This window comes from Pseudonaja textilis, chromosome Z (genome assembly GCF_049901715.1).
Source record: "Pseudonaja textilis isolate UNSWEBS1 chromosome Z, rPseTex1.2, whole genome shotgun sequence".
Classification (NCBI taxonomy): Eukaryota; Metazoa; Chordata; class Lepidosauria; order Squamata; family Elapidae; genus Pseudonaja; species Pseudonaja textilis.
Window position 1 is genome coordinate 21,956,652 of NC_142008.1, and position 23,164 is coordinate 21,979,815.

At 38.5% G+C, this 23,164-nt stretch overlaps 1 protein-coding gene across 1 annotated transcript in view; it reads right to left on the reverse strand.

The window, feature by feature from the left end:
- ZNF804B (zinc finger protein 804B) overlaps positions 1 to 12,041 on the reverse strand; it is a 215,298-nt gene extending 203,257 nt beyond the window's left edge. The window contains exon 1 of the mRNA XM_026716163.2: positions 11,782 to 12,041. Coding sequence (XP_026571948.1) covers positions 11,782 to 11,889 — 108 coding nt within the window. The 5' untranslated portion in view covers positions 11,890 to 12,041. The remainder of the gene's footprint in view (positions 1 to 11,781) is intronic.
- Between the last annotated feature and the right edge of the window lie 11,123 nt (positions 12,042 to 23,164).

The following is a 23,164-nucleotide window of genomic DNA, read 5'->3' on the forward strand; positions in this document are numbered from 1 at the left end:
TTTATACACAGTTGCAGTGAATTTTTAACAGGACCAGGTCATTCTAATTTTGTTTATATGCTATCATCTGTCAGAAATGTCTCTCTGGATTCTCAATAGCACAAACAGGGAAGTCTAGGTACAAAAGAATTAATTAATGAATGTTTGATATCAAAACACAAAACAAGAACAAAATAATATCAGAGCAATTTAGCCTCTCAGGACATTCCATTAAAGATCTCAAGGGAGCCATTCTGGATAAAGAAGCTTCAAAAGTATGATTAAGCAAGTGTTGGAAGAAATATCCATCAGTTCCAAGTAGGGAGAAAGACACTGGAAACATAGAGGCTGATTGGAAAGATGGTTTATTAATTAACAGGACCACATGGGTTTGGGGTCCTGGGCAGCTGACCAGATGGAGTTGAGAGTGGGTGGCTTTTATAACTTATCTTGGTCTTTGAACTTGAGCTTCCTGTTCCTGTGCAAGAAAATGTATTCTATTGGCTGCTGTCAGACTGCCATAGGACTATGCAGGGGTCATAGCTGAAGTGGTCTAAGATAAGTTTGGTTGAAGTTGCTGGGTGATGATGTAATAAAGAAGCTTGTGTTCTGAAAGAGTGTTCAGCGATTCCTATTGTGTCTTAATTAATGGCTTTGTCCTAATTTGGATCTTGAGTGAGGGTTAATCTCATCACCCTGGAGCTGAAGGTCTTTTGTCTTGTAGATAGGCTGACCCAGTCCTGCTGGAGCTATTAAGAAAGGTGGGTGTTGCTTTCCAAGAGTATGATTCTCCTTTAGGGAAATATAATATTCTGCCTTTTAATATTTCTCAAAATATTTCATTCTTCTAGGAGTGGGGGTGGGTGCTAGCTTTATAAACAAGTGTTGCAGGCTACCTCAAAAGGTCAAAATAAAGCCAATAAGTTTTTCACACATTACAGTTTTAATTGATAAGGTACCTATAATTTTTTTCACCTATATCTTGTATCTGCTTAAGCACCTTATCTTTGCCCCATCTTATCCCTGTTTAAGTCCTGCTCCATGCTACTGCTCCTTGCATCTGATAAAGTAAGTGGTGGTTCCCAAAAGTTCATATCCTTTTCATAACATTTGTTAACTAGACTTCTCCTGAAGGGGAAAAGGTGATTGAAATTATGCATCGGCAAAAGTATAACATCTCTTAATACCTCTTTAAACAAAATGCATTTGGGGGGATTATACTGCAACTGTGGCAGCCAGTTACCTGAACCTGGGATTGCAGATTCCTTAAAGAATGACAGCAAATGTGCATTAATCAGTAACTCTTCTTTATATAAATATTGTCGCATAGCTTACACCTCTTTATTTTGGTTTTCTTGCAGCTCAATTTCCTGTCCCCGTGACTGAAGCTGCTGCTACCAGAAGATTAAACATATGTATTATAGTCCACAATAATTTGCACAATAATTTTTAGCAGCACAAAAAAGTGACAATTTTCCCAAATAAAAATCATAAAAGCAAGATAAAAACCAAACAAAAAATAGTAGAAGAAAATTGTGCCAGAATGATAGGTTAGGAAGTGTTGTGTAAATTGAGAACAAAACAGCAAAGAGATAAAACATATAGTGCTCAGCACTCCTATAATTTATTTTAGTAAAGATACTATGTGGAATAACTTTAATAAATCAAGTATTTCTTAAATTCAGAGTAGATTACTGAAATCACTAGGTTTTCTTATGCTCTGAATCTATTATGTAAAGTCTGAATTCACTGGAATGGATATGGCTGCATACAGAACAATTCAAAGGAAGCAAACCATGTCACTGGCAAATGGCATTCCCTCAATTGACAGCCCCTACAACTTAATTTGATTTGCATTGCAGATGGTTAAATATTCTCAATAAACTCCATAACTGATAGATGTTGCCAAAATCAAATAAAAGGGCAGCAAAAAAAATGAGCTATCCTAATCCATATCATGCTAAAACTCAAACACATCTGAAATCAATCAGCTTGTTCTAACTTATGCACATTTTTATAACTTTTATTGGAAAATGGCATCTAGTAGACTTGACAGGATAAGTATTTTCTTTTATCATTTTAATCATTTTCTAAACCACTGATTTTACTTATTCATGTATTATCAGATTATGGCCTAATCAACCTGGTAAAATTAGATATAAAGTCTTTCACTAGAAAAACTTATTGCTCCCTTGATAAATGATACCTTTAAGGCTATTATAGCATATCAATTTTTGTGTTGAAAATCTTATTAGAAATCCTAGGACAGAATCTCAGGAAATTTTATGGATCCTTTATGAAATAGTTTACTGGGGGGAAAAAACATTGTGACCTTCATTGAAGCAATCCTATCGTTGATGTGAAGTATAATCAATATATCATTTATAAAATAAGTATCTGGAAGAGGCAAGCACTATATCCTACTGCTATTTTAAGGAAACTTTATAAAAGGATCTACATTACGCCTGCCAGGAATTACAAGTTTAGCTTTCCATATACCACCAGAAATATGAAGTAATTTTTAAGAATTATAACTAAAATCAACTTCATTTTATGTCTGAACTGAAAGGCCTCAAGTAGCCCACAGCACAAGATCAAGGGATGAGAAGGGAGGGCCATCTGCTGAATCATCAGAAGAACTGCAGAACCTGAGGCAACTTCGTTCCTATGAAACTGATTAAGCTTGGCAAGATACTAGTTGATGTAGTTTTGTAGCAAGGCACTATTAAATATAGTAATTGCCGATAAAAGAGAAAAAGGCCTTTGGCAGTTCTAGATAACCCAGTGATCAACATAATAAATTCATGGCCATAAGCAATCTTCAGAGAACTTTAGTACCTATAAAACCTATAGTTCCGCATATGGAATATGCTTCATTCAGCAAAGGAGAATCTTGGATACTCAGAATTAAAGAGACAAAAATCTAGCCTCTGAAATGTTATTCTTGACAAATTATAATCCAACTTCTTTTAATACTCAATTCCATCATTTCTTCAGACAATCAGCAATCTCCCTCATAATTTCAATTGTGATTCAGCAGCATTGACCAAGATATTTTGCCTGTCTAAAATCAAAATATAAGGTGGTGTGTCCTCTGATTCCAAAAAGAGCTCTGCTACATTGAATATGAACATGTCATTTATAATTTTTCCAACTTCTTGTTTCATCATCATTCAAGCAAAAAGCATATGAGTTCCTTAATCCCAGCAATCAATCAAGCCTATAGCCTCCTAAGAAATGACAACATATTCTATCAATGAGTTCTTGAAAACTGCAGAAACAGTTGGTCCTTGACTTGCAACTATTCATTTAGTGATTGTTCAAAGTTATAACACCACTGAAAACAGGGACTTATGATTGTTTTGACACCTATGACCTCTGCCCACTCCCCATGGTTATGAGATCAAAATTCAGATGCTTATGACAGTTGCACTGTCCCAGGGTGATATGATTGTGATAAGCAAAGCCAACGGAGAAGCCACATTCGTTTAACAACCATGTTACTAACTTAATTGCAGTGATTACTTAACAATTGTGCCAAGAAAGGTCATAAAATGGGGCAAAACTCACTTAACAACTGTCTTGCTTAGCAATCAAAATTTCGGGCTCAGTTGTGGCTGTAAGATAAGGACTACCTGTATAGTTTCATAGCAGCAAAATTCTACAGCTTCACAATTTTTAGTGACAGACCTGAAAAATCACAACAATGATCAGATAAAGTCACGTTTGTGTACATAATTCCTTCTTGAGCTATTTCCAAGTGAGCTTTCTTTGCCATACCAACTCTCTAGCATACTTTCCATTTTAAAATTCTAGCAGTACATAGTACTTTTGTGCAGCTATTTAAGAGCAATTCTCTTCCCCAGATATAATAGTAGGGCAAGGAGATGCTGCTTGAAGAACAATCAAATAGCAAAGGGAATAACCTCAGCTGATAATGGGAAACTGAAGTTCAGAAAGGCCTCTCCTAGCATTTCAGGCTGTAAAGGAGAAATGGGAAAACTATATTTTCAGATTTGTAAGAATCTGTTATTGTAGCCTTACAATAAAGTAGAATTAGCTTATCTGATCATGGTTTCGGTCTGGTGTACTTGAGAAGACTGACTTTGTAAACATATTCTACATGATTTTCCTCCTTCCCATATCCTCTTAATTTCTATCAACATTTTAAACTGTCATGTTTGTAGTCCTAAAAGTGCTTTCTTTCAGAAGGCAACTCGATTTTCTTGTCCTTGCAACAAAGTCCTCACAAGAAAGTCCAATTTGAAAGAAAGCACTTTTGGAATAACCATGACTGATTCTCACTGGATGACTGAGAATCTTCATAGACGTCTGCCATCTTTGTATTATACTTTTGTTCATTTAAATACAGACATCTACTAGAAATCTTTTTATACAGGGAAATGTAGTAGGACAATATCTTTATAAGACTATTCCATGTTTAGTTTTCAGTTCAAATCTTCAGAAATCACATCATATAAAGACCTCTGCCATTAACTCATGTAATTTCATCTTTGATCTGATAGACAATATTGAGACAAACTTCCATTTATTTTTTATTACAGTACTGGCACAATTACACATTGGTTAAGGATGGACTTGAATCTAGGTCTCAACAGTCCCAGTCCTACTTACTGTATATATTGCACAATGTGCTCCAGTCTTGATATGACAATATGTTAAAATTATCATATCATAGTAAAATTATACTAATCTGAATAATTCTTTATGCTCTCTGAGCTTTTTTTTTTTTTACAGACATTTCGTTACTCAAACTAGGTAACGTCAATTTTCATCAGTCAAGCTGATTGACTGGAGTAACTGAAAGCAAATCTCATTCTATACTAGCATTCAGTTAGCCTTCAAAGACAGAACCAACTTAGAACTAAAGAGAATTTCCTGACAAGTGAGGACAATTAACCAATGGAACAGCTTGCTTCTGAACTTGTGGATATTCCATTGCTGGAGATTTTAAAGAAGAGACTGGAAAGCCATTTGTCTGCTCAAATGCTTGAACAGGAGGTTGGATTAGAAGACTTCCAAGGTGCCTTTCAACTTTGTTATTCTGATAATGTTACCTAGTTTGGGTAATAAAACAACTGCAGGAAGACAACCAAGCTCAGAGAGCACCAAGGATCTTGTTTCAATCCTGAGCTACAAATACTGTCCTTCACTGAGTATACTATTGAGTATACGATTTTGCTAAATAAATTACAACATATTCAAAAGAGGACAATAAGGATCATTCAGATTCTGGAGGAGACAATTAAAAGATAGTACAAATGTCTGTCTTTATTGTTTACTGTAATGAATCACAAAAATGGGAGAATTTTTTTCTTTGCTGAGCCGGATGGCAAAGATAAACACAACAGGTTAATTATAGGAATGAAGAATTTATTAAAATTAAACAGGAATTTTGGATACAAAAAGATTCTTGCTTGTAATCTCCTAAGAAGGACTTTGTTATAAGGGATTTTTTGCACTGGAAATGGATGAACTGAAGGATATTTCACATTTGTAATTCTGTGGTTCTGAATATAGTTAGACAAATATAAGTGCACCTACTAAAGGGAATGCCTGCTGAACCTCTGTCTGTCTTTTCCAATCATCTTCTGTCGAAGGAGGTAATGCTGCCCTAACATTGCCTCAAATATGATTGCATTAATAAATCACTTTAGATGCAGAGATGCAACAGAGTGACCTTCCTTCAAAAGAAGCTACCTATTAAATGTCTGCTCCAGTATTCCCTTCTTCTATTCATGAGTTAGTTTCAGGAAAGGGCCTTGTGTATAAATACCAAGATTGGATTCTGAGGATGTGATCCTTCTTATTCTGTAAGAATAAGCATTCAAAAGAAAAAGTGGTTGAATTAATTCCCAATTCAAAAAACATAGAATAGAGCTGAGAATTTTTTATGCATTTTATGTTTGTGTGCATGAGAGAGAAGTAAGCATCCTTTTAATGTTTCACTGAAAATCCAGGCATTTCAAATGAAACTTGTTTGACTAAATATAAAGAGAATGTTTGTTAAACCTGTACAATTGTCTTAAATATGTACTTGAAGATGCTGTGAAATAACTAAACGATTGTGTTATTTAGCCAAACATTCTTGCAGCCACCCATCTCTAGTCATCCCAGCTGAGGAAAAAAAAGTTAATTTTAATTACCATTATTTAAACATACTGAGTTATGGAACTGGTTCATTTCACCTGATTGTAGTTCAGTTAATCATAGTTTGGATATTGGATACAATGTTAACAGGCTAATTTTACTTGTTGATAGTATACCCTTACTCAGAGGAACCCAACTATTAGAAAGCCCTGCCAGATACCATTTGATTCAAATAAATGAAGACACAGAAGTGTTTCTCTCTCTTCATCCGTTCTGGGACTGTCTTGATTGATACAAGATAGTTTTAATACCGCTTATTTAAAATACATTCCATCCTAGACAAAGGACATGACAATTGTCTGAAGAAGAGCCTTAAGATTCATTGGAACTTTAAAATGTTGCTTGCCCTCCTCCATAACCTCCTCAATAACCCCTGATTGTTCATGGGCAAAATTTATAACTCTTTCCACCAATTGGGGGGAGATGGAGCAGTGGTGGGATTCAAAATTTTTTTACTATCGGTTCTGTGGGCGTGGATTGGTGGGCGTGGCAGGGGAAGGATATTGTAAAATCTCCATTCCCTCCCCACTCCTGGAGAAGGTTCCGAACAACCCTATTCCCTCCACACCCCATTAACCTGCTTTCCAGCTCTGTTCTCCTGTGCAGGGCAACAAAAGAAGACGCAGCCAATCAGCTGGGACTCAGGAGGCAGAGAATAGATGGGGCGGGGCCAGTCAGAGGTAGTATTTGCTGGTTCTCCGAATTCCTCAGAATTTCTACTACCAGTTCTCTAGGACTGGTCAGAACCTGCTGAATACCACCTCTGGGATGGAGGGTGCTAATAACCCTAATTTACTATTCAAGATGCCCTAGCATTTTCATTTACTGAATATAAAACAATCTAACCTATTTTTTAAATAAAAATAAAAGCACAGGAGGCCAGGGAAGGAAGAGGAAGAGAACTTCTGGTTATATTGTGCAATGACTGTAGAATGTTAATAACAGCATTAGTTAACACTCCTGTCTTAATACAGTTTGTATAACATGCTAGCTAATATCAACAATTTTGCCTAGTATTCTATTCTGTAGCCTATACCACTGAGATGTTCAAGTATTATATATTTCAGTTGGTCAATGTGCAATCAGGATAGCAATCCCAGACATAATCTGAAAGTACCTATTGAACCTAAGCAAAAAGTGTTTAATAAACATAGATATCCACCCTCCCTAATGTTTTTAAACAAAAATTCATTCCATCATATTTTTCCATGTTCCATACTATAGAAGAATCATACTCCCTTTATTTTGGCCAAAGTTCTCTTTTTGTAATTTGTTAAAAATCTGACAAAGATTGCCAATATATTATATTTATTCTCATGTATTTGTCTCCCAAACTATATAAATGTGTACTGTAACATATAACATTGCCATAGGACACTGTATACATATCGACTTTTTAATATACAGAATATATATATATATATATATATATATATTTCTTGCCATAAATCATGTTTCGAAATTCTGAAAGATATTTTTTTTCTTTTACATTATAAAAAGGTCCAAAATAAAATTATTTAACTGATAAAATTTTATTCAACCATACGACTTTATTATAATCAATTTCCCATACCAAATAAATATTAGTTTGATACATATTAGAAATGCTGGATTGTTGGATATTTTTCATTCACTCAGCTGTGAAATTTCATAAAGGTATTTAAAATATTCATTAGTGTTCTCATATCTAAAAGCATAATCATAAGCCTAGTGACATTTCATGGTCAGTTATGAAAGAACCCCTTAAATATAAAAAAGGTATGCATTATACATTAAAAACTACTTAGTATAAAATGGGATCCTTTAATGGTTCAAATAGAACATTTAAGTTGATGTAAAAATATACAGACCATTCAATTGAAATTTCAAAATACTACCTATGTCTCAAAAGTTAAATCTTGAAGCTCTCAAATAATTATGCCAATGAGTCCTTTTTTCAACCTCTACCAAGGTTTTCAAAAATAAAATGAAATAAAATCAGGATAAAGTTTGCAAAACAAAAAATACTTTATTAAAAATTAATAAAGAAAATATATTAATCCTGAAACGGTTGACAGTCTGTTCATGGTGATTATCACATAAAGAAAAGTATGTCGAATTCTTTTGTATTTTCTGTGGTGAAAAAAATACAGATGTGGTAATCAGAGACACATTTTTTATTTGAAATATCTTGATTTCTGCATGCAAACCAACCTCTTAAAAGTCTTTACATCATTACAAAATAATCACCAATCATGAGACATTTTTAAAATTAATTTCTGCTTCTTAAAAATCAAAGGCAGAAATTTCCTCAAAGGTACTTGGAATGAGAGGGCCAAAAGTGAATTTTGATTTTTTTTAACCAAAATTATTGGACACTATTAATTCTATCAATGCTAGCAACAGAAGCCCTTATGTCAATCATCATGGTGAAACATTAAAATTTCTTAAGTGTAAATCTATAATGAGTTGCAATAAGAGAGTAAGTCTTGGTTCCGGTCTCTGCACCCATGCATCAAGTCTCTATGAAAAGATTAAGTGCCAAGCTAAATAATATATATGTATAAACTAAGCATTTTATAGGAATTTTGCTGCTTTTTTTAAGTAATAGCCATTAAGCAGGCTTTAAGGCAGGGTTATCCTTTGATAGGAGTTTCCACAGAACACCCTTAGTTCTACCAACTGATACTCTGCTTCTAGGTGCCAAATTGGTGTTAACTTGAACTAGCCACTGCTGGGCCTTTATATTCTTCAATTAACACATACAAGATAGTTCTGCCAAAATAAAACAGTTGGAGGAAGCAGCATACCTCAACATTTGTGAGTGAGAGATTCATATTCAATATTTTGAGGCAGTATCTCCTTAAAACCAACTGCTTCAATGAATATCACTTCACGTAATCCGAGCTATTGGGGGGGGATGACAAAGATAAATCTTACATACATGGTGGCTTAAGAAAAACAGCCTTGATCACTACTGTACTGAAGGACTTCTATTAACTGTCACACTAACACAGACAGAGATCACAAGATTAGAGAACACTGCCCTACAGTATCACAAATGTAGAACAAATCTTGAAAAAAAGTTAGTCTTCAGAATAGAGTTTTCATAGTTTTATACATCTTCAGAATGAAAGAAATAAAGATCAACGAAATCTAAAATATATGTAATAGAAATAACCACATTTTCATCTTTGAGACAAGAGCTTGTTAAATATCCTCTTTGCAAAGTTTTATATATATAGGTGAATTATAATTATACGATTGAGTTTCAGAATTTTTAATCATATTAGGCTACAAATCTAACAAGTATCATATGGAACTATTTTCTGACTATATTATGGAATGACATTGCATATATTATTTGTAATCAGTTTGAATATGCTCACATTGAAATGTTTTCATAAAATCATATACATTTTGTGAAGTTTTCTATATTTTAAACCACCCTTTTATCTAGCAGTTGGCTTGTAGGGGTTCTAGATTATTTGTATACTTACAAAGTTGTGGGCTTTTGGGGAATTCAAAAAACATGTGAATTTGAATATGTAGTAGTTTCCAGAGCTACACATACCTAAGAATTTTTTCAGAAGAGAAAGATAGTAAAGTAACTTTATAAAGACAGACAGTTCTTAAGACAGAATGCAGTGAAACTGAGAATAAACCACATCCATTAACAGATGTTAAATATTCATAGCCCTATTGGACTTCACATATTTTCCATGTTTTGGTTCTTACTGGTGTTCATAGGATTTCTACTTTTTTATTCTAAAAGGAGATTTTGCTTATATTTAATACCTTAATACTTGACTGCACAATGGTTTGCCAAATCAGAAGTTAAGCAATTTTACTTTAAAGCAGGAAATTGCTATTCTTATTGAAAATGCATGCTACTATTGAACTATATTCTCATAATATCCTGTATTTATTTCTATATATTCTGCATGGAATAATGTTGATGTTTCATCAGTTGTAACATATCATAGTATCCCATCTACTTGTAATCCCAACTGTCTTACTGTTAGCTCATGGTGATTCTGGTAATCACTGAATAAGTATAGCCTCAACATTGTAATTCCACATCTTTTTTTGTTCTTCTTTTTAGTGTTTTTCATTATAATTAATTCCATCTTATTTTTTTCTCACCAAATGGTTTTATTAAACCAAATTAAAAAAGACTTCCACTTCACTTTTCCATCATTTGCCAATGCCCTGAATCTCTTAATTGTGTTTTCCACTATTTAGTCCTTCAATGTCTCTTCTCCAAAAGGTGCGTTATGATGGGTGCATCTACAAATTACAGCCTTTTATCATTGTTCAGCAATGCCAATGATCATTTAGCAATCACTCCTCTTGAAACCAATATCCCCTCGTGTCTTTTATTGTTTTATATTAATGTGCATGCACCATCCTGATGGATTGGAATGCCATATTAACCACAGAAACAAACAAATATTTTTAGATGGACTCCTTTCAGAGAGCATAATTATTCTAGTTAAACATTGGACTTAATGATTTATGAACTGTCTCTCTGCTGCTGATACCATCATTTTATAGCTATTATTCTGGACATCAAGGCAATCTTTGACTCAGTTATGTGGAAGAAAACCTCCACTGATTTTAACAGGACTTATTTCTGTGTCAAGATGCAGAGGCAAAATACACCTTGATATGATACTGGTAGTTTGTCCTGATTTTCCTGAGGCAAAATCACTGAACGGTAACGTTTTAAAAAATTGTTTGGAGCATTTATTTTAAGTAAAAAGTTTACAAGTGGTGGATGAAAGCACCAGAAAAGGGGAAGAGAAGAGGAAGAACAGCTTAATTAAGAAAAGAGGCAGATCTGAAACAGCAAACATGTTAAAGGCAGTATATTGCTTCTGGATTACAATCAAATCCTCTTATGAAGTTAGGAGTCAGCTGGCTCTTTATCTTTATTCTGCTTTTCTGTGTGTCTTTAATAATCCGTTTAACTTTTTAGTAGTTCTACTGAATCTTCTTGTGATTCCCTCTGGCCAACATGCTCCTACCTGTTGCCTTTATTTTTGGTTGCCCTGGCTTTTATGTGGGGCTTTGAGGGAATCCTCTTTCTGGGATTTCACCTTTCAGTGCCACACTCCTATTCTCCAGCTGACCACCAGGTTTCCAACTCAACATTCCCTTATTGGTTTCAATGTCTTCCAATGCACAGTTCTGCCCCCAATTTCCTATACACAAAAGTCACTATTAACTTTTTCTGGATAACACATTGCTTGTACAACATAGAATCACTGAACCAAAACCAGGAATCTTTACTCTACCGATCATCGTTTTCTCCCTACGCTGTCTCCCCCTCCCCCCCAAAAAAAAAAATAGCTAACCAACTCAAAGCCTTTCCTTCCTCCGATCTTCGCTGTTCAGCAACTTCAAAAAAGAGGGGAGGGAGTAAACTTTGCAAACAAAACAAGTAGCTTTTAAAAAGTCATGCTGCTAGGCAGCAAGATCTATCACCAGGTTCGGAAAAGAACAAGTTATTTTCCCCGGTAAGCCCACAACATGCATTCGCTCCGAGCCTGGTCTGAACCAGAGAGATCTACCCACAATTGCATGTTTATCGCCAGGATAACATATCCCAAATAGCGACGATTGAGTAGGTAAGCATAAGCGGTTTACCGCGGTGTCAGAGCTGTTCTTGCGAAGCGGTCCCCTGAAGATCCCTTTAATGCCACGGTAGTGCCCATTGCTGAGATGCCTGGAACTGATCACTAGGTAGCACGCCATGTGGGTCCGAACCCAATTAAGAACGGGCAAGGTGGCTGAGCCCGTGGGGCACCGGCTCTTCGGGGTGGGCGGAGAGAAAACGGAGCAGGCTCTCTCTTGCAGCGGCTGCCGCTACCAGAGTCATCAGGCGCTGCTTCTGGTGAAGCCCCGACGGCACCGTCACTACTCCCCCCCTTTCCCACCCACCTCCTGCCTCTCCCCCTCTCTCATCCAGCGCCTGGATTGCTGCTGCCCGCGGCAGGAGTTAAAAGGAAGAGGAGGAGGCAGCTGCCAAGAGCGCACGGGAGGGAGCCGAGAAGCCAATCCACATGCTGGAAGATTCGAAGATCCGCTGGAAGATTCGAAGGAAAGAGTGTTGGCGCTCAACTTGGCAGGATTGGGCCAACCCTGAGCCTCCGCCTCTCTTCTTCCCTCCCTCCCGCTTCCCTCTCACCCCGGCATTTGTCCTTTTTCCCCCAGAGCTGGTTCTAAGAAACAACGGATATCCAAAGGAAAAGATCTTGGGAGCAGCGTTTTTCCATGGCTCTTTTCTAGCCGGTCTTATTCAACAGAAGCAGGGAAAGTGGGGAAAATAACCCTCGGCTCCGAAAGTCCCCCGCGCGTCGCTGCCAGCTTTCAGCCGCGTCAGCCGGGGCTTCCCTCGGCTTCACCTTTGGCGTGCATGGAGCCGAGGAGAGGGAAAGAGTGCGCGCGCGCACTCTAGACAGGCATTCGTTCCTAGCTGTACTTCCCCAATCCCTGCCCAGCTGGCACTTGGGAAGAGGCAGCCACCGGTGCAGAATGACTGGCCGAAATCTCTCTTTTCACTGCACGGAAACTTAGGCAGGATACAAGCCTTCGTCTTCCCACTCCCTACTCCCCACCCCCACCCCTACCGTCCTCCCTTGAAAGCTTGGGCAGGAGAGTACGTAGTGCGTCACTGTGCTCTTCCCGACCTTGCTCATTGGCTTGGATATCTTTTTGTCCCTAAAGTCCTGGGAAGTTCAGTTGTGCGAAAAGACAGAGCGTTTTTACCAGGCTGAACTAGGTGGAAATTGTCCCCTTTCTCTTCACCTTCCGCAGACAATCGCTCCACTTCCTTCTCTATACTCGTATCCCCTTCAGTAATTCTTGGAACTGCCCCTCTTCACTTTAATGATCCAGTTGAAACATCACACATCCAGAAGTGGTATTCAGCAGGCTCTGGCCAGTTCTGGAGAACCACTAGCGGAAATTTTGAATAGTTCAAAGAACCAGTGGGAGAGAATGGAGATTTTACAGTAACCTTCCCCTGGAGTGAGGTGGGAATGGAGATGTTGCAGCATCCTTTCCCTGCCACGCCCACCAAGCCACTCCAGGGAATCAGTGTAAAAAATATTGAGAACCCACCAGTGTCCAGAGAACCCACCACTAGGCACATCCCACCCCACACATTAGCTGAGGTGCACTGAGTCACAAAGATCTGCTTTTTTAAATTTTTACTTCAGTGTCCAAGCTGAAGGAATGGCGGGAGAAAAGCAGGACACGGTGTGGAGATGTGGGTCGTGAGGGGAAGTAGGTGCGCAGACATCCCCTAAACAGAAAACAAATGCTGACTGGAAAAGTGCCGTTTATATATCGTTTTGAAATAAATCGCAATAAGCCCACATCAAGAAGTTTCCCTGGCTAAAGGATAATTTATACGAACTGTAGATTGTGGATTTAATATTTCTTCCATGCAGGATAATTGAGGAGGCCTGTTTAATCTCCAGGGTCAACAAATGTGTGAGGGGGAGAAATAAAGTGAAAAGAAGTGGCTTTTCTATTTCTCTAGGGTGGTGGATGCTTTTTTTGTTTTAAGCCTTCTCTGTGTAAAGTTTATACAACACAACTTATTATGTGTCATCAGGGAATGCAAAAGGGACACTTTGGAATTGCATAGATAAATCTTCATAGACTTTCTCCATATGGATTCATCAAACTTGTTCTTTCAAGTCTCCCATTGCCATTATAGCTGAGTCCATGTTTACATTGTGCAAAAACAAAATGTAGGAAACCATGATGCCAGTTTATGTCATTTATACTCCAGATTTCCCAAAAATTGGAAGCTGAAACTTCATTTCCCCTAATTTTCTCAATGACCACTTTACAGTACATAAATTAGCCCCAATTCAAGATCCAAAATTTTATTTAAAACACTTTTTAATTTTCTTGACACTTGATGAATGGCTTCTCTTTTATGACCACTGAGAGCATTTGCACCAAGACAAATTCCTTGTATGTCCAATCACACTTGGTCAATAAAGAATTTTGTTCTATTCAATTCTATTCTTTTTTTTCCTAAAGTGTTGAGCTACCTCCTATTTTTTGTTGTCTACAAATTTGGTAATCATCACCTCAACTCTTTCATTCAGCTCATTGATACAAGTGATAAACAGCACAGAGCACAAGATAAGATGCCTTTGGCACTCTAGTTGCTAGAGGCCTATTGATGAATCCTTCTAACAGTTGTACTCAGGACCTGTGTTTTCCAAACTTTATTCTGTAAAGTACTTGGTGGAATTCTATAAGTTACTCTGAATGTGAGCAAAACAAAAACAAAAAACACCCCAGTTCACAACCGGTTATCTATCATTAGAATTTTCTCTCTTAACAGGGATTTCAGGAATCTTTTTTAAAAATAATACATTTTATGAAACTAAAAAAAATGAAAAATCCTGGTCTTGACTACTTTATCATTTTATTAAATTGATTATTTATGACATGCTGCAGTCAAGTTATATTATGTCCTTAGCATCTTCCCTATCTATTAAGTTACCAGTAGTCATTCTTTCTAAAAAGAGTTAAGTTTAATCTTTGCTTGTAATAAAGCTTGTATTTCTTAACATATATTCCTACCCAAGTGCTCACAAATACGCTATTCAATAATCTGCTTCAGGAACCTGCTCACCATAGATGTCAGATTGACAGGCCTATAATTTTCTGTGTTCTTCTCCTTCCCCTTTTTTTTTGGGGGGGGGGGGCGTGTATGTGAAGATAGCCACAGTGTATGCTCTTTCTCCAGTTTTCTGAGAACTCACCGATTCTCCTGGAGTTTTCAAAGATGACAGTTAGCAAGTTTGCAATCACTGTCTCTTGTTCCTTTAGTACTGTAAGATGTAATTCATGTGGCCCTGTAGAGTTGAACTCATTAAAATTAATTAACTGTTCTTCTCTCTTTGTCTGTTTGGGAATACAGTGCTGACCAGCTAGTGTTTTCTTTCCCTTTTGAGAGAAGCAAACATTCTTTGAGGCATTTCTTATCAGTCTCAACTCATTCAGCTTTTTTGGCAAGACCTCTACAGTTTCTAGTGCTTGCCTTGAACATTTGTTGTTGTTCTTGTTGCTGTTGTGTGCCCTTCCTTCTATCCATTTAGTGTACATATTTCTTTGTTCAACTTTTTAGAAATTTTGTATTTTAAAATTATACGGGGAGAGAGAGGGAGGGAGAGAGAGAGACCTAAAATTCTCCCATTTTCTATTTCGCAGGAGTAGTTTGTGACTGAGGCTTCACTATTTCATTTTGCACAATTTCCTACACATTTCTTCTTCAGCATTCCAAGTTGTATATCTATCGAAATCCACACTCCCAGTAATTCAGCATATGTCTATCAAGTTCATCAAAACTCACTCTTCAGAAATCCAATATATAAATCTGACTAGTTTTTTAATTCCTTCTCTTCTTGATGTCAAAAAATCAAGACAACATGATTACTTTCTCCCAAGGATCTAGTAACCTTGGCTTCTTCAACCAGCTCCTCCCTGATGATAAAGATCCAGAATAAAACCAGTTGGTCAGGATAGCCATTCTTTTGACCTTCTTGACAAGAATTATGTAGCTAGCAGAGAGTTGAAATATCTCATTATCACTGTCACATATTTCTGAACAATTGGTTGTCTGATCCAGAAAGGTCTAATCTTTTGTCTATCCAGGCAGCCTACGATAAACTCTGATAACAGTATTGCTTTTCACACTCTCTCTTTTTAAAATTTTTATCCATACACTTTCAACATACAGATTTCCACAGGCTTCAGTATTATGGCTTTCAGCCAATCTCTTAAATTCATGTTTCATTCTAACACTTTACCCTTGACTTCTTGTTCTTAGCCTCAGCCCTTGACAGCATATTAGTTTCTGGCCCTTTGCCTCTCTTTTTTTTCGGTATACTCTCATCTGTCATCAGAAGGGAAGAAAGGATGAAATACTATTTGCAGCCCTACAATCATCAGCTTCCTGCCCTGACTTTTATGGCCTCTGGAGACCTGTGGAACGTCCCTTGGGGCAGTGTTACTTATCTCACATGAATCACTAGGAAAAATAGTTATCAAGTTTGAGTCTAATTCATATCATGAATGCAGATATTAAGAAAGCTATACCACTATGTTGTATCAAGTTTATAAACTGCATCTTCAATATTGAGTGTCCTCAATATTGAATTACTAGCACATGCTAGCCAGAGGTGGGCTTCAAAATTTTTAGCAAAGGGTTCTCTGCCCAGTTGCTAGGTGGACGTGGCCATGGTGAGCGTAGCCTAGTCGGCCTCCTGTACCATGGCGTGGGAGGGGTGTTTTTGCTCTCTCTGGGCTCCAGAGGCTTTCCTTGAGCCTCCAGAAGGGCAAAAATGACCTCCCTGGGCTCTGGAGGCTTTCTAGAAGCTGGAAAGGGGTCCATTTCTGGCCTTCCCAAACTTCCGGAAGGCCCGTTTTTTGCCTTCCCTGAGCCTCCATGTGCACCCTGCACTTACCTGCATCCAAAATGGGCCATGTGGAGACTCCTGGGAGGAGAGGGGTGGGGTGGGCAGGGCCAGCCAGGAGTGGGATTTTGGGGTTCTCTGAACTGCACAGAATCTTAGCTAGGGGCTCTCCTGAACCTCTGAGAATCCCCAGCAGCCCACTCCTGATGCTGATTAGGGAATTCTGGAAGTTGAAGTCCACATATCTTAAAGTTGCCAAGGATAAGAAACATTGCATCACCACAATACAGAGTGCTCTTGTTCCCCAAATGAAGAGCATATCTTTGATCCATAAGGGTCCAAGTATGTTTTATCCTATCCTACTGTGCGAAGTCAAAGTTGACCATTCAGGTAGCTGTGAGTTGTCTTCAAGTGCTTCATTAACATTAAATGCCTCTTGATCCTTCTTCTCTGGGTCACAAGTTTTCACTTGTGTTCCTCATGTTCCTCTTTGTACTTTCTGCCATTTGTTTTCCTTCCACTTTATTTATTTATTTATTTGTTTGTTTGTTTATTGTCAATTGCTTACAAGATAATAGGTATAAGTAAAAACATAGTTATGAATACATGGATACATATAAGAAAAATAAAAAATAAAAGAAACAAGAGGACAGGAAAGGTAGGCATGTTGGTGTGCTTATGCATGCCCTCTACAGGCCTCTTAGGTAGGGGGTGAGGCCAATAGTAGACAGTCTAAGGTTAAAGTTTTTGGGGTTTGGGGAAGAAACCACAGTGTCAGGTAGAGTATTCCAGACATTGACCACTCTGTTGCTGAAGTCGTATTTCATGCAATCAAGTTTGATGTGATTAACCTTGAGTTTGTATCTATTGTTTGCTCTTGTATTGTTATGGTTGAAGCTGAAGTATTCATTGACTGGTATTCTGAGGAGCATTATTATAATAAGGTTGGTTACATAGTTAGCCAGATGTTTAGAGTGGATTTCATATTTTTATCCACCTATCAAGTCCTTCCCGAGGATCTGTGATAGGCATCTGTTGTTTGATGATATTAAAGGTGTTGTTGCAGAATGTAAGCAATTTCAGGTAAAAGCTTTCTTTTGCCACTGGCTTATAGTGATGTTGTCAATGCTGACAGAATTTAAGTAGTGCTCATTGGTCAATTTTGGGATTGCACCCAAGACACCTGTTACTATTGTTGCTATCTTTGCTTTCTTTTGCCACAGTTGTGGTACTTCTATCTGCAGGTATTTTGTAATTATTTCCAGTTCTTTGTCTTTTATTCTGCTGTCTTCAGCTAGTGCAACATCCATTATTGTTTTTCTTCTCAATAGTTACTAAGTCTGGGGTGTTATGTGGCAGGTGCTTGTCTGTTTGAATTCTAAAGTCCCAGAACACTTCAGATTATTATTGAGTTTATTTCTATTATTTAGATTTAATATAGACGCCCATTTCAGTGGACTCTGGACTACTTACAAAATTTAGTAATAATATAAACAAAAACATAAATGAAAGAAGACAGCCCAGATTAAAAACAAGCATTAAACCAAGCACAGCAGATCTCTCCCTCCTGTAAGACATTAACTCCAGGCCTGGGAACAAAGTCAAACTGGGCGAGTTGAATCCAGAAGTCAACTGGCAGCCAATGCAACTTGTATAGCACTGGTGACACATAATCACAATAAGAAATGTCCGTTACTGCTTGTGCATTTTGAATGAGCTGTAGCTTGTGGGTGGTCTTCAAGGACATCCCCATGTTGACTGCTTTGCAGTAGTCCAGTTCTGAGATAACCAGTACATTGATCTTCAGTCGAGTGAAGGGTGCAACTGGCATGCAAGATGTACCTATGCAAAGGCCCTACTGGCCACAGGTACTACCTTCTTTTTAGCATCACTGTGAGTCCAGGAGGACCCTCATGCTGTGCAGAATTCTTGAGCGGAGAAGTTCAGCTCCAAGACCAATGAAGGAAACAGCCAGCTCCAAGAGACCAAACTGCCCCTGCCATTTAGTCTCGTCAATCTTGTGCCAAAATCTGTTCCCTCCATCGTCCAGACTCAAAGAAGCTTCCAGACACTTCGTAGTTCCTTGACAGCTTCACTTGCACAATCTGGATAGAGATGTAAACTGGATATCATTAGCATACTGAACTCCAAACCAAAAGAAGTCCTTGCCCAGAATTTTCACATAGTTGTGTTGGAAGAAAAAAAATAGGCTATTGATCTATCAGATTCAACAAGGCCTTTGGATGATAGCAGACCCCAGAATGAAAGATACATGAACCAAAGTTTTAGATATGATGATTTCAAAATGTACCAGAACTATTTGTAATCCTGTTGAGCTGTGAAATGTGATTTTGCAAAGTATGTAGTTTTGAAAACTGTGAGAAATAGGGAATAGAAAGTAGCCAATGGATAGAGTTCGAGATACAGGTATATGTGGAGACTGTCTGTCAGTAGGAAAGAACAGAGAAGTAAGTTGTGAAGAAAAGTATGCAGAAAAGTATTTTTAAAATGTCTTGGGATGTGTTCAGAGACACTAGCCATGGCTACTCCTTGCCGGACTCAGCCATGTCAGTGGACCTCATTTCAATGAGTTATTGATATAAGTTGCGTTATGAGGACTGCTCATGTTCTAAATTGCTCATGAAATAAACCTCTGATCTTAAAATAGAATTTATTGCTTGTGGTTTGTCTGTGTTCTCTTTTATTGAATTATTTTTATGACATTTGTTAAACATGGAAGATCTGAAAGGAATCAAACTTTGGATAATCCCACAAGTAAGAGGCCATAGGCACAATTTCTCCCTCCCATCAACATCTATTGGAGCTAACCACTGAGGAAGGGGACGAAGCACAGAAATCCAGTGCCTCCCACTTCCAGCCCCTGCAGTCAGTCCAAAAGAATATCATGACTGACACTATCAGATATCGCTGTGAGATCAAGGAGCACAATCTCCATCTACCATCTTCATCCCAGTTTAGTCACAGGTGACTGGAGGTGCAGCATACTATGCCCTTGTCTGAAGATAATCTGTTTTTCCCCCCACTAAGAGCCTCTGTAACTGCAATGCAACAGCTTCTCCACAACCTTCCAAAGGAAAGAAAAGTTGGAAACTGGCTGACCAAACTGAAGGGTTCTAGATATGGACTCTTTGGGAGGGGACATACTGCCATTTCTTTCAAGGCTGTAGGAACCAACACCTCCCCAAACAAAGTAGTTATCACTGCATGGATCCATCCTTAAATCACCTCCCAGGCTGCCTTCAGAACTTGGTAGTGAGCAGCATTTAACAAACAGATGACCAAGCTGACAGATTGGAGCCCTTGCCTGCTCCTATGCAGTCACAGAATTAAACTCAGTCCAGAGAACCACATAAGGCTATGACCCTGGCATCTCACTTCATTTGCCTTGTCTCAGAACTTATCATATTCCCTGAACTGTATTTCCAAAAGGTGTTACTTTCATTGTCTTTCAGCAGGACAAACATTGTGTATATCTGGTGGATTACACAAAGGTGTATTGTACTCCATGGTACTTGAAGCTGATTGGAGTTATCCCACAAACTCCAGGCACAAAAATCCCAATTACTGGCTCTGCTCAGTGAGCTCCCCACCACACGCGCGCGCGCGCACACACACACACATCTTAGTTCAGATGTATGTTTGTATATAAGTGTTGTTCCGGCGTAGACATGTCTTGTAGGTTGCATTTGACAAGTGGGTTTGGTATGCACTATAACTGTAATTTGCTCACATCCCTACATTTTAAGATGATGTCTGTTCACATGAAATAATTTGCAGACTGAATAGCTAGTACTGTTTTGCAAACATGAAATGTTTCCAACATTAAGGCAGTTGAAAATAGGTAGCTATTTTGCTGCTCTGCAGAGTATATACACCATCAATCTCATTTAGCTTGATATGCAAACTCAGCTTCCGTTCTTCCATGTACAAGCAATGCCTCTGCAGCCCTAGTGTAAATACTGCATATATTCAGCTAATTTGCTTAAAGTGGTTCCCCCCACCCATCTTAGTAATTAACTAGAGGCAACCCATTCTCCCAGCTGTGTCTTTATAATTATAAAACTACAACCATAAACAAAAATTTCATTAAAACATGTTTTTCCTTAAAATAAAAAATAAGCTAATGTATGGATATACTAGTAGCACTAGAATTCTAAATGCCAAACTATGTAAAAAGTTGTGCTATTCATTCTTTCAATGCTCAAAGTAAGTTACATACATGCATAGGTATATGGATACATACGTGTGTGAGTGTGTGTGTGTGTGTGTGTACCTAGAAATTTCGATTAATTATAAGTTAAATGCTAGTGAATCATGTTTTTTAATTCTATAATATGATGCTAATATTTGAAACTTAATTTTCCCCCTTTTATTCCTGTCCACAATGTATACATCATGCACAATCTTAATCATGTCTAGCTGTTATTCTCATGCTCCAATTTCATTGCAACAAGTAATCCTCTCCTTACAACCAAAATTGGGTCTAGGATCTTGGTTAATAAATGAAGCAGTCATTAAGGGAGACACTGACATGAGTATTTTGTCCAACATCTGCAATTCCGGCAATTCTGCCAAGTGGCAGTCCTTAAATGATCTCCTAGGTCATTAAGCAGATGGAGACAAAGAGCTCCCTGCCAAGTTCAGCTCTCCTTTGTGCATAGAAAGGAAGTCCACAAAAGGGCTGCAGAACAGACCTCAGGTCTTTGGGATCTGATCTCCATTTCTGCAGGGAGGGTCCCCTTTCCTCTAAATGTGGAAAGGGATTTCTACTCTATTCCTGTAGCCCTTCCTTCCTTCAGAGAAGTTCTTCCCTCCATTTCTGCAATCATACTTGAAGCAGTTCCCATTCTTCCTTCCCCTTCCCTCTAATGGCTGCAAAATGGAGCTCAGTCTTTTGAGATTTCCCCTTCCCTTGGCAGGCAGCCACCCAGAAGGAAATTTGAGAGCAAAGAACCACCTATTGGGGCAGAATTTCCATTCTGTGACAGGCAACAGTTAGCCTGCAACCTTCCTTGCCAGCTTTCCCCTTGACTTTCGGGGGGAAGCCAACAGGGAAAACGGAAAATGGTGATTACATGATCCTGCGGAGCTTTGTAGCCAGTTTTTTATGCAAAGAGGTTTCCAAGCACCCAGTGCTCAAGTATAATCATACTTAATCAAGGGGTGATGCTGCAACATTTTGTAATGGCTGGAAGTGCTTTATGAGCCATAAAGCAATGATTCTGTGTCTGTTATAATTCTAAACAGTCATTAAATGAACAGTCATAATTTGAGGACTATCTCATTATGCATTTGCTGTATGTTTATATGCCACTCTTAAAATTCTAGATATAGGATTGATTTAACATAAGAATATATGAGAAACTAGCTCAGCAAAGTTCTTGATCTCAGAATCCTCATCTTTAATATTGGCTGTATGAAAGATTTGCACAGTATTGAGACACATGAGATGCATTTTATTATTTGACATGAGTCTTCAAGCAGATATATATCCACCCATTTTGGATTGGCGAGGGACAGTGTGTGAGATGAAGTTGACATTCCTGTTAAAAATGACCCCATATTTTAGATGACCATGTCCTCTTCACCATATTACACAAGAACTATGTGACATGGTTTACTGATCCTAAATGGCCTATAGCTGCCTGTTAGTATGGTTTTGGTGGAATATTTCCAGAATATTTGGTGAAATATTTGGTGGGATATTCCCACATTGAACGTTATTTTTTTATGACTCTGAAAGTTTAATTTTATTGTCCTGTCTCAACCCAGGTATGATTTGAGTATCGTTGGTTTGAATCCATATTTCAGGAATTAACTTCTAGGCCAGTGATGGTGAACCTTTTTGTTGTGGTGTGCCAAAAGTGTGCATGCCAGCATCCACAATGCAATGCAGCTCGCCTCCCCCGTGCATGCGTGCACAACACCCCTGCCCACCTTACCTGCGCTGCACATGTGTGCCCCTCCCAGCTGATTTCAGCCCATTTCAGGCCGTTTTTGTTAAGTTTGGGTAATGAGAGGCTGAACCAGAGCATGAGTGCAACAAATACTTTATTGTGACAATAAAAGACTGAACGTGCTAGCCAAGCCTGGAACTGGCTCGCAGCGATCAGCGACTGGTTGGACCCCGCAGCCTGCTTTTATAGCTGGCTGCTGGGGAGAACCAACCAATGAGCGAGGGGCAGCCGCCCCGCAGCGCGAACGGACCTGAGTGGGAACTCCTTAGAGTTCCAGGGACATAACACCCCTTTCCCCCAGATGCGAACACGCATAGTCTTTGAGGTAGGCAGGAGGTTTATGCTGGCGCCCAGAACGGCGCAACTCTGGTGGGTTGTCTGTCAGTTCAGAGTCTGTAGGGGAAGGCAGGATCGGTAGAGAGTCACAAACGCGTCCATCGGTTCGGGTTGGCTCGGGACTCGTAGGGCTGGTCACTGGGGACGTGCTCCCGTTGACTGGTTCGGACTGGTCAGCCATCTGGACGTCGCTGTCTGTGTTTGGATTCCCTGGATCGGCTGCTGGTGTAAACAGGTCACCGGAATTGGTGCTGATGTGGGGTTGATGCT